This window comes from Eutrigla gurnardus (assembly GCF_963514095.1).
Source record: "Eutrigla gurnardus genome assembly, chromosome: 16".
NCBI lineage: Eukaryota > Metazoa > Chordata > Actinopteri > Perciformes > Triglidae > Eutrigla > Eutrigla gurnardus.
Window position 1 is genome coordinate 19,173,736 of NC_139927.1, and position 12,602 is coordinate 19,186,337.

The 12,602-nt window shown below is 36.7% G+C and overlaps 1 protein-coding gene across 6 annotated transcripts in view; it reads right to left on the reverse strand.

Annotated features, from left to right (window-relative positions):
- The window catches only part of myo6a (myosin VIa), a 137,126-nt gene that overhangs the window by 83,518 nt on the left and 41,006 nt on the right, over positions 1-12,602 (reverse strand). For all 6 annotated transcript variants that reach the window (XM_084029910.1, XM_084029909.1, XM_084029908.1 and 3 more), the window contains exon 10: positions 7,901-7,981. In XM_084029910.1, coding sequence (XP_083886036.1) covers positions 7,901-7,981 — 81 coding nt within the window. The remainder of the gene's footprint in view (positions 1-7,900; positions 7,982-12,602) is intronic.

Below are 12,602 nucleotides of genomic sequence, written 5' to 3' on the forward strand. Positions count from 1 at the left end.
ATTTTCAACTAATCTTCGACTCCACTGTAATTAGTTTTTCAGCAGTAACCCAGAACGGCACCTGATTATATTTTCCATTCCTGCCCATCTTTCTTTGAATGTGCTGCACAGAAGAAGTGAAAGAGCAGAGTGAGAGGAGGCAGAGAAGCAGGAACACACACTCGAATAAACACTCGTGAATGTCACAGTCTGATGATGAGCTCGATGCCATCCCCTCCCCGTCCTCCGACACGACCAGTGGGCTCCACACTTTAATGGGCTTCTTGAAGGGTTTTCATTTAGAGTATTCATTGAGGCTCATGAAGGCAGTAAGTCAACAGGAAGGAAATGATGCAAAATGTGTTTTGTCTTTCCTTTTATGCGGCTGTGAGGCACAGACCTTCAGCAACACATGGAATGAATTGTGTTTTTAGGTTGGATTGTTTTTTGTGTTGCTCTGTTGAACACTTGAATGCCTCATCACCTCGGCCAAGAACCCGTTTGCTTGTTTGTTGGTTGGTTTGTCTGTTTGCTGGGTAACTCATGACGTTGTTAGAACATCTGAATCAAATCTGGTAGAAGGTTCAGGCAAAGAAAAGGTAATTGTTTCTTAAACCTGCACAACTATACTTGATATACTGTAAAATTGTGAATTGCCTCTTTCATTTAAAACCAGATATATTGTACATTATTTTTGCTTAAAAAAAACAACAAAATAATTTGTGTTTCCATGAACACAGATGCAGATTAAAATGATTTCTTCAGAAATCTTTATTGTAGGGGTCGAGGTTTTAGGTTAAGTATGTTTCTCTTCTCATCCAAGAGGCCTCTTCAGGTCTAACTGACTAGTGGGACTAGTACTCTCACATATTAACGACCCTACAAGAGGGTCAATACCTGAACTCCCCACTAGTCAGTTAGACCTGAAGATTAGCAGATTAGCAGGACCTGGATGACTGAGAAGCTTCACATTTAAACCTGCACAGCTATATTTTATATAGTTTGAACATTTGCATATTCCTTAAAATCAGATGTGGCACCATTTTTATTTAAAAAAAAATCCTAACTTTATTGTTGGTTTTTCTAATTGACTTTGTTTCTTCATTGTTGCTGTTCTTTTCCCCATCTTTTATTGTCTCTCATTTCTGTTTTTTATCATGCACCAAAATACCAAGACAAATGTATTGCATCCGTTTACCTCCTAGGTAATAAACCCGTTTCTGTTCCTGGTTCAGACAATTTAAAACGTCCTCCTGTGCATTATAATTTTAGAAAAGTATTGATCCAATCAAGCTGCTGGTCAATAATGCTGACGTACCAAAAAAAAAGTGGATGCTAAGCTTGTAAACACTATGTCTTGGGATGAGACTATTCCCCGGAACATAAAATGTAAATCGATACAGACGAACATTAAATCAGCACTTTGTTTCTGCTGCGGCCGCTTGTCTGACAGGCTACAGCAAAACAGGAAGTGGTTCAGATACATTCACCACCGCACTGTGACATTCTGAGATACACAAACGCTTTTCACTCGATTGCAGTTCGATTGAAATGCTCTAGGTTTTCTAGCCAGCAGAGGAAAGTAGCCAAAGCCCTCCGGAGGTGAAAGACAGATAGCATGCATTAAAGGAAACCCGGAGACGGGAGAAGACGTGAACCCAGCGGTGAGGCTTCAGTGTGAAGATGTCAAACATGGCGGAGGAACGCCGAATCACCTGGGCATCCTGTGTGACACGAGACGGAGCAGTGAGGAGACATATAGTGCATTACTTATCAGTGGTAACAGCAAAGAGCACCTGCGACTCCACCTGCAATTAATCACCTCGTCGTCCTTAAGTCAATGTGATCTCAGCTGAACGTGAGGCTACTTTCAGGACAATGTTCTCTCTGATGCTGGATTTTATTGGACGGAAAAAAGAGTAAATGGACTCCGCTAGACTAAACTTTTCTGAGGACAGAACTCATTATACACAACTGTTTGTTTGCTTCCTAGACTCCCGTTCAAACAGCATCAGGTAAATGTACAACACAAGATCAATGTGTTGCTGTCCTCCAGCAGAGTGTTTACTATTCCTTTGGATTTTTTTTGTTCCTTTTGCAAAAAGGCTTCATCTCTTTGTTGCCTTTCTGCTTGCAGTCCCTCCAGTCAATATATAGGATCAGGGTGTTCTCAGGCAAACACGCAGGATAATGTCTGGTCCATCTCATATTGTCCACACAGAGTGGCAGCTCTTACTCTCCGATAGATGGAAGTAAGCCGACCACTTTAAAAACGTGTCTGTGCCCACTTCAGTCAAACATTTAGATAATGTTGCTGAAATGAGGCTGATTTATGGTATGATGAAGGGTTCTTATTACTGGTTGTGTAATATGTGCAAAATGTCAACACGATCTCACGGCAGATCGAGAAAATGTGATAAAATTGAAAATCAAGCGATTCATGTACAAGGACACAAATGTTTGCGTGTTACTCAGCACTAAAACGATGCCAATGCATCGTTAATGAGGATCCTTCTTCATGGTGGACACATCCACGTCAGGTGTCGTTGTGAGGTGATGCGTCTAAAAATGTTGCTCTAAGAAATCTGAAAATGTATTTGGAAACGTTGCTGCTCGACGCGATCACAGTCTCTAGCTACAAAACATCAGCTTGCTCGAAGAGAGCCGGCCTGTGGAGACGCTGCTGAACTGATCTCAAGCTCCCGTTTCAATCTCCTGAACCATCACGGGGAAATGTGCTCTTTAAACTTTATAGTTATAACTTCAATTAAAAGCCTATTTCAGCCTTTTTGGTTACCGTTTCATTTCAGCCTCATTATGCTGCGTTTGAGTCCAATGGGACGCTGCAGCACAGCGGCTCCTTTTCTCACAATCACAGCTGTGAGATGATGAGTTGGTTAAAAACTGTGAAACTGGCTTTCAGAAACCTCAAAGATGTTTGACGAGGTTTTACACACAATCAACATATTCACAGAAACCAAAGCCACAGATCTGATGAGAGGAATGTGACACATCACATATATTACTAATATCATCAAGGAAGTAAATAAACTGATGCTTTTGTTATGTTTTGTCTACAATAATCAAGAAGAGAACAGTGTGTTATGTGAGGTTGTATTACATCATTTTACCTAAGATTCAATTAGATTATGTGACATAATATAACGCTTACACACACAAAAGAATGGCTGACAAATCATGTCAAACAAATATGTGTTATTATACGTTAGATTACATTAGATTACATTTGTTTACATTATATTACATTAGATTACGTTCTTTTACATTAGATTACATTTGCTTACATTTGTTTACATTAGATTACATTTGTTTACATTAGATTACATTAGATTGCGTTCGTTTACATTAGATTACATTTTTTTACATTAGATTACATTAGTTTACATTAGATTACGTTCATTTGCATTAGATTACATTACATTAAATTAATTTACATTAGATTACGTTCGTTTACATTAGATTACATTTGTTTATATTAGATTACATTAGTTTACATTAGATTACATTTGTTTATATTAGATTACATTAGATTACGTTCTTTTACATTAGATTACATTTGTTTACATTAGATTGCATTAGATTACGTTTGTTTACATTAGATTACATTTTTTTTACATTAGATTACATTAGTTTACATTAGATTACATTTGTTTACATTAGATTACATTAGATTACGTTCATTTACATTAGATTACATTTTTTTTACATTAGATTACATTAGTTTACATTAGATTACGTTCATTTGCATTAGATTACATTATATTAAATTCATTTACATTAGATTACGTTCGTTTACATTAGATTACGTTCATTTACATTAGATTACATTAGATTACGTTCGTTTACATTAGATTATGTTCATTTACATTAGATTACATTAGATTACGTTCGTTTACATTAGATTACGTTCATTTGCATTGGATTACATTAGATAACATTTGTTTACATTAGATTACATTCGTTTACATTATATTACGTTCATCTACATTAGATTACATTAGATTACATTTGTTTACATTAGGATCACATTAGATTACGTTTGTTTACATTAGATTACATTTGTTTACATTAGATTGCATTAGATTATGTTCGTTTACATTAGATTATGTTTATTACATTAGATTACATTAGATCAGTTTGTTTACATTAGATCACATGAGATTATGGTATGTTAACTGTGGAAGTGTATAGGAATGTAGAGTCAAGTAAAACCATGTGTTATGTTACACAATATCACGTTGGATTTAAATGAGATTACATTAGATAATTTTAGATTATGTAAGATTACAATAGATTACTTTAGATTAGATTTAAATGCCATCAACCTGTATAACTATAGGAATAGAGAATATTTTATTATGTTATTTTACATTAGACCAGTTATGTGTATAACTGTATAGGATTGTTAAATAAATCTGTGTGTGTTATGTTAGACTATGTTGGATTACATTAGATTGCTTTAGATTAAAATTGTATGTATAACAGTATAGCAAACCAAGACAAATGTGTGTTATGTTAAGTTTGATTATGATAGATTACATTTGATGATGATATATATTATGTTAGATTAAATTACTTCATGTTAGAGTACATTATATGATTTTAGATTACATCAGATTACCTTGTTTGATCAGATTATATAACAGTCTGTTATGTATTCACTGTATAGGAGCAGAAAATCAAGTAAGACAAATGTGTGCCAGGTTACATGGCACTATACTTTACATTGCCGTACGTTATGACATGTCTGATATATAAACCTTGAGTTAATACATGTTTTTTCACTACTAACTTCTTTGTTTCTGTCTTGTTAAAGTTAAACATTGCCTTATAAATTCTATAAATATTGATGTATTTTCATTTGTTTAACTATTGATATGCTATATCAAGTGAAACAAAAGTGTGTAACGTTACATTATATGACATTTTTGTTTTTGTACGGAAAAGAAAAAAGGAAAAAGAAAAATGTGTTACCTAAGATTCCACTGTTATGAAACTTTCCGTTGGGATCAGCCTTGTTCATATATTTTCTCCTTTAACTAGTGTGTTTTTAAAATGCATCGCTAAACAGCATGTTAGTTCTGATCTTGTATTTTTAATAACAGGAATGACAAATGATCAAGCTGCACAAGTTCAAGAAGAAATCCTGCAGTCATAGCCGGCACTATTCTGTTTGCAGTGGACATATTTTTAAATAATCATAGATTTGCATAAAAATATTAAAATAAATTATCATACATCATGAAAAACTATGAAGATATGCAGAGCAAAACAGAGTGAATCCTTTATGTTTCAGAAAAAAATCTAAAGTTAATTGTGAATGTATATGATTAGAATATAAGTCTTTTTTTCCATTTGTCTGACATCGGCAGAGCACCAGCCTCTTGTCCATGTTCCTCCTAATGGTTATAATAATTAAAAACACTGCACAGCAGGGAAATGCTATATACAGATGTCGTAATGGAACACTTGTGCATAATTTATCAAAGGCTGAAGGCAAAGAAAGGAGCTCATTTCACAAGATGAGGTTTTCTTATTAATGCAGCGCATTAGATGTCTTTGTGCTGTGTTGAGGCTCTCAGCCAGGCTGCTAATTAAAATGTTTGCTGTTTGAAAATAAGTATCTGAATTTATTCTGAAAAATCATGAGATCATATGAGCATCTGAGAAGGCTAGAAACACAACAGCGCTAATGAAATATCTTGGAGGGTCTTTGTTGTTGAGACGATCTGGTGCGGAGGTTCGTCTAATATTGTCAGCATCATAATTACACACATTGAATTCAGAAGCAAGCTTGCTTGAGGTGACGCACAAGTTATCTTCTCAACAAGTGGCTGCAAATTCAGCCAAGGTTTGAACAAGTTTTAATGAAAACAAACCACAAACAAAATTCTTTGTTTTAAAACAAATCTGGAAATTGTTCAACTGAAATCTGCCAGAATCTCACTTTCTATTGCATTTTTATATTTTCTGGTTGTCAGACAGTTTTTAAGTGAGACCAATTAACTTTTAAAAGAACAAATGAATGTCACATTCTTACTCTTAAAACTGAATAGTTGGATTGATAAGATATGACCAGCATCAACCTAGTCAGTATATTATTGTGTAACTGGGCCAGTTTGCTGACTTTTCTCTACTTGTGCTACACTGTGATAGGCCTGTGAACTGCTGCAAAGTTCGGCTTTAAAGCCTAAAAAAAGACTGAATCACTTAATAAAACAGTTGTACTCTGCAGAGGGAAAAAGAAAGACATTTCTCTTATTTGCGAAAGACAATGTAGTGTATGTTGTAGAAGTGTCGGTAGATAATCAACATCTCTTCCCACAAAATGTCAATTCCACTTACCAAAGGTGGTCGATTTATATTGCGAAAACTAACAACACATGCAGGAAGTCCATAAAATGTTATATCATATACATTTGATTACAATTTTAATTATTTGTTCTTTGTAGATGATGTGATTCTGTTGGTTTCATCAGACTGTGACCTCCAGCTTAACTAATAACTAAGTGTCAAATAAATCTAGCGATGTTAAAAGTACAATATTTCCCTCTGAGAAGTACAAGTACTTCAAAATTGTACGTAAATGCAGTATTGAAGTATCCTAAATGTACTTAGTTACATTTAACCACTGAAAGAACAAGCAAACAACAAACAAAAATGTTCACAAAGTTCTTCATATATGCATCATCTTCATTTTGCTCTCCACGTTCACCGGATGCATTTCCCTTCAAAATGTACAAAATGTTCTTCTGGGGAATCCAGCCCCCGTGTCTCAAACTATTCTGAGATATTTATGGAAACTCAATAACAGGATACCTCACAACTTCAAGTCAGACTGCCATGAAGTGTGCTCTGGATGAACCCTTTAGACTTTAGTGACCCCATGACCTTTCCTTCCTTTAAGAACATCCATAAAAAGGTAGCATTAGCAGGTCTCCAGATTTACAGCATAATCTTGTTTCCAACTCCACTTGCTCCTCTTGGGACAAACAAATAAACTCTGGTTTCACCAAACAAGAATCAGGCTGAAATTGGATTCATTTGTCACAGGGGAAACACAAGCAAAGAGAAAAGTAATTCCCAGGTGGCAATAAGCAGTCCTATCAGGAGGTTTCATTGGGCTGGGGGGATTACAAAGACTTACCAAAGGCTAACACAGAAACCAATAATCAGAGCTGATAAAAGTTGTGCAGAGGCTGAGAGGAGGACACCGAGGGTGTGAAAGAGAAGGATAGCTTCAAACAGTGAAATGAAGGTGACGGGGTGTAAATCAAAACAGGTGCCGACTGAATACCGCACTAAAACTGTGGGCAGAAGATGTGAGCCGGAGGCAGTGGATCTAAATTGAATCTGCTGATTCAGGTTTCAGGAGGCGCTAATGTTGTTTGCGGAGCGATTGTTTGCTTTGTTATGGCTCACGGGGCGATGACAGGCTCTGCTCTCTCAGCTCTGGCATGAGCTCGTATTTAAGGTTGAGAATGAACCACGGGAGACGCAAACTCACTGCAGCTACTAGACGTTAAAAAGAAAAACACTTTAAAAGGTCAGGACCTGGATTTAACATCTGCACTCACAAGAGAAGCGGTTAGAGATGCTGATTGGCAGCCACGCTGTTCTGCTGTAACATAGGAATCAGGTCTGAATAAACTCTTCCGTTGTTGTTACACTAACACGCTTGTTCTTCCTTTATCTAAACTCTCTCTGAGCGTGTTCCACCATCAAAGGTATTCATGAGCACTTTAAACTTCTACACATTGATCATTAAAAAACAAAAACCCTGACGGTGGTCCACTCCGTCTTTCTCGTCTCCTTCCGTGGGTTGTATTTCATTTCATCGGTTTCTTCTGTGCACCGCGGTTGATAGAAAGCAAACTAAATAATAGATTGTGTACTGTACCTCTGGGCTCTTGCGGTTCTGCAGGATCTGTTTGTCTGTATCTTTGGAGGCGAAGAAGCGAGTGCAGCCTCTGTTCAGGTACTGCAACACAAACAGAAGGAGAGAGAGATGAGCCGGAGATCAGAGAGCACGGCAACGTCAGGTTTCCAGTCAACTGTCAGGTGAAAAAGTTAGAGATGCAAATTAGGCGTGTTTCCATCCGCTGCTTCGACTACAGCGTAGCTTGGACAGAAGTTAGCGCTAAAGGCTGCACATGTAATCTACCAGTAAACAGAGCAGAAGAAGAAGAAGTAGAGGAAGTGAACAAGAACCAAAACAAGTGTCCTTCTAACCATCTAAGGTAAAAATGGAGTCCATGTTTCATGTTCTCTGGAGACAGACAATGGAAATATAAATACAAATATAATATAATATAATTGATATCCTGTTTAATTGCACCATGAATGAGAGTTTCATCACACAAAATTATCTTTCCAAAATGTTTTTCTATCACCAATGACTATCGAGTATATTCTTTCTAAATAAGGTCCATGGGGAACATCAGAGGGACTTAGAAGATGCAACAGCTGATCAGTTATGTGAGTTAAACAGAATGCCTTCGACAAAAGAATTTCCATAATCCATAATGCCTCAAGCGAGCCTAAAAACTTGTTTGCACAATTGATGAAGTTCCATCAAATTCCTTCTCATATGAAACCTCAAAATGCATTAAAATACTTGAATGGAAACGGGGATGTAAAAGTTTCTGATCCCCAAACAAGTTGATTGGTCTTCACATCCGCCCTCTTGTACATGTTTGTGTCTGGCATAACAGGAATCCCTGCAGTTCTCTCGCTCTAAGAATTCATTTCAATAATTAAATTAGCATTTGCACAGAAAACATTCCCCTCGTTTACTAATTCTGGAGCCGTGTTAATGGTTTCCCAGCAGCTGGTTTGCAGCAACGACTCAAACCTCTCGTGTATCTGGAGAGACTGCTTGCTCGTTTCTTCTCTTTCGTCGTATGTCATCCCTTCTTAATTTCTTTCCATCTTCCCTTAATAATCCATACTCTTTGTCCTTTTCTTAATTCATTCTTCTTTCTCATCTCTTTTCCTTCTTCTTCTGCCTTATTTTCTTCCGTCGCTCCTTCCTTCTTTCCATGTTTCTTACTTGCCTTCCTTCTTCCTTCCATCTGTCCTTCCTTTCACGCTGCCTTTCTTTGTTACCTCCTCCACTTCATCTTTACTCCATGAAATGTTTTCGCTTCCTAATTGCATGCCTTGTTTTCTTCCTTCCTTGCTTTTATCTTTGTATATTTATGTATTCATATCCTGCCTTTTTGTCTTCTCTCATTCACTTATTTATGTCCTATCTTAATTCCTCCTTTCCATCTTTCGTTCTATATTTGTTTCTTTCGTTCTTCATCCGGTCTTCTAGTTTGCCTTCTTTTCAAACTTGCTTTCCTCTAATTTCTTATTTCATCCATATGGGTTTTCTCCTGTCCTACTTTCCTTCTCACTTCCTCTATAATCCACTCTTTACATTTACTTTTGATACCTGAGTACATGTTAGGCCAATAGAGGACTTTTACTTTGAAGACCTTTCTACTTTTCCTCTCTGACCTACAAACTAAAGTTAAGGAGTTCATTACGGCCGTGGAGCTCCATAAGACAACTCCCTGGTCTTTTTTTAACCTTCTCCACCAGCAGGGAGAACTATGGAGCTATTAGGAGCTGTTGAGGTAAAGAGCTGTAATAAGTTTCAGGGGGACGCTGGCGGAGAGACGAGAGGCGGCACTTCAATACCGGATAACGACGCAGGCGAGAATAGACTATTGAATTAAGATGCTGCCAGAAAAAAAGGAAACTACTGGAAAAAACAAACACAAGTGGAGACTCAGCACTTTTCTGGGGCAATCAGATGACAAAATACAAATTGTTAAGGATTTTAGCCTCAGGTCAAATACAATACTCTTATTGTTAGATTTGATATATTATATAGTATTTTGTATTTGCCTGCCTGTGAACCGAAGGATGTTTCCATTCAGTTTTCAATTATGTGTGGCGCAGTCGCTGTCTGCTATATGATGTTATTATCAGAATAAGTTGGGCTATAAATGCAAACAGTTAAGTTAATGGTTTTGATTCAGTATTTCTCCACCAAAACCTCATTCAGGACAATTCTACTAATTTCCTTGGAAGTTTTCCGAAAGGATACGAAATAGAGACAAACTTTTGAGTCGGTTAACAAAAAAAACTAAAAAAATCCAATAAATATATTTGGAAAAAAAAAACTTTTGAGTCGGTTAATTCCGTGAGAATTTAGTTAGTTGTGTTGAGCTTAGAAGCACTGGTTGAGTCTAAGAGATTTGTTCTGTGAAATAACTCCTCAATCTAAATCAAATTTGCATAAATTCAAATGCTTTATATGAGAGAACACACATCAATCCTGGCCTGATGCGTGTTTGGACAATTCTGGGCTAACGGTTTCCCTCCGTTTCCAGTCTTTATGCTAAGCTAAGCAAACCCGCTGCTGGCTGTAGCTTCATATTTAGACTTTATGCTAAGCTAACTACTCATAGTTTCATATTGAGTGTAAAGATGGAGCAAGGCTAACTGATTACAGTCTTTGTGCTAAGGTAAGTTTAATAATTGGCTTATATATTTTATTTCTTTTATATATATTGGCTTTTCTATTCTAAATCTCTCTCAAGAAAGGGAATTTCCAAAAATGTTAATGTTATTTAGGCATTCAGATTAAAAAGAATGTGAGAAGAAGGGAAGCAATTTGTATCAATGAAGGGGTGAAATTCATTAAATATTTATTATTGTTCAATCAATTGGAAAGAATAAAATAGGTTTTTTCCTGGAAACGTCCAGTTTCTTGATTATCTTCAGTTTGTTTGTGTAAGAATGATTTTGCTGTAAATATTTTCCTGTGTGGATTTATATATTAATTTTCTGACTGCATTAAGTATTAATATTAATATCAGGTTATTAGCTGTCCAATGGCAGTAAACTCATGTTCATGAGACGCTGACAGACCAAAGGCAGCGATTATCTTTGCATTACCCAGATTTCTGTTTGAAACTGGATGTGAACAGTTTATGTTCAGTGACGGCTCAGCGCTGCCCCCTGCTGTCTCATGGAGTCAGAGTTTCATCACCCTGTGAGGCGTTCATGAGTCCATAATGTGCTTTGTGTGTTTAAACAGCACATGGTAACAGTGATCTAGAGGTGTGCACCTGTATGTCTAATAGTAAAGTGTAGGTGTTGCATCATCATCATCATCATCATCATCACCACCATCATCATCATCATCATCATCATCATCACAGGCGAACTGAAGGTACGGAGTGTGGGGGAAATGCTTGAATAGATTGTGAAAAGCTGTTCTCTGTTTGGATCTGTTTGGTTTGACCTTTGACCTGTTGTGACGGTTCAGCAGGTCCTTCTGGATCAGTGTTGTGTTTACAGCTCGTTAGTGTTTAGGCACATCGGGTTTGGGTAGTTTAGGGTCGTAGTTTTTCCAAGAGTCCAAAATGCTAGACTTTTAAAAGGATCAGGGGGAAAAAAGTTTAATTTGGACGTTAAATGTTGATGACACAGCGTTTAAATGTTGCCTTTGATGTGGCTCACAAATAAGTTAAAACACACAGATATTAAGATGTTGGATTTTAAACACTAGAAGAGTAATTCTTTTTGTTTATTCCCAGGGAGGTTGTAAACTTGCCATTTGTTTGTGCAGAGAGGCAGAAAATCTGCAATGAATATCGTTGGAAGACAAATCACTTTAAATGCTTCCACTCGTGTTTTAGACCTTTTCCATGAGATTTCACACGCTGAAGCTGCAGTTCTGTATTAATTACAGACAGTCTATAGAAGTTGCAAGCTAAGTGTGTTTATGTGGGTGCAGGTAGGTGCTGGTTGGGGGCTTGACAATCTTTAGGTATAGGTTTGGAAACCACTGACACAATAGTGTTTTGTTGGATGTTACAGTTTGTACGTACGTGTGTTTTACTTAAAAAGGTTGTAAAAGTGAGTCCACATGTAGCCTGTTTTTCTCACTAAAATTCAGAGCTGCTGCAGAAAGCTCTCCAGGGTGGATACATGTGAAATAGGGATGGGACCCTTAACATTTCATCACGGATCTGGACAACAAACACAGTAAGTTGATAAACTTTCATTATTGGAATGATCGGTCAGTGAATTGAAAAGGCTGTCTTGTTCGTTATCATGGTAGAGAAGTGAAAAACAGATTAACACAATTTTGCCATTTTTTAAAATGGATTTAGCATTTATTTATGCAGGATTTATGATCACCTTATTTAAGATTGCTTGATTATTTGTTTTTCCACTTAAATCGATAAAAAGTATTTGATTCTTCACAAAATGTAAAGTAATTCCAGTATGTTTTAGTGCCATTTTTAAAAGCATATTGTTTGTATTATCGGAATACTATTGTGAATTGCAGTTATTTGGGCCAGGATAACCGTGATATGACATTTTCATATATCCCATGCCTGTTGTGAAAACAGGAGAACAGGGAAGGATAAAAAGAGTAAAATGTCTGGCCATCTAAAGGCCGTCCCAGAGCTCTTGATCTTCTCCAGGGACAGAGGAGAGATCTCTGAGGATCCATGAGAGCAGCCTTCATTATCAGTTATATCACTACAACACTTTCATGTTTTATTTGTTTTCTGATCAACGTCTAGATTAAC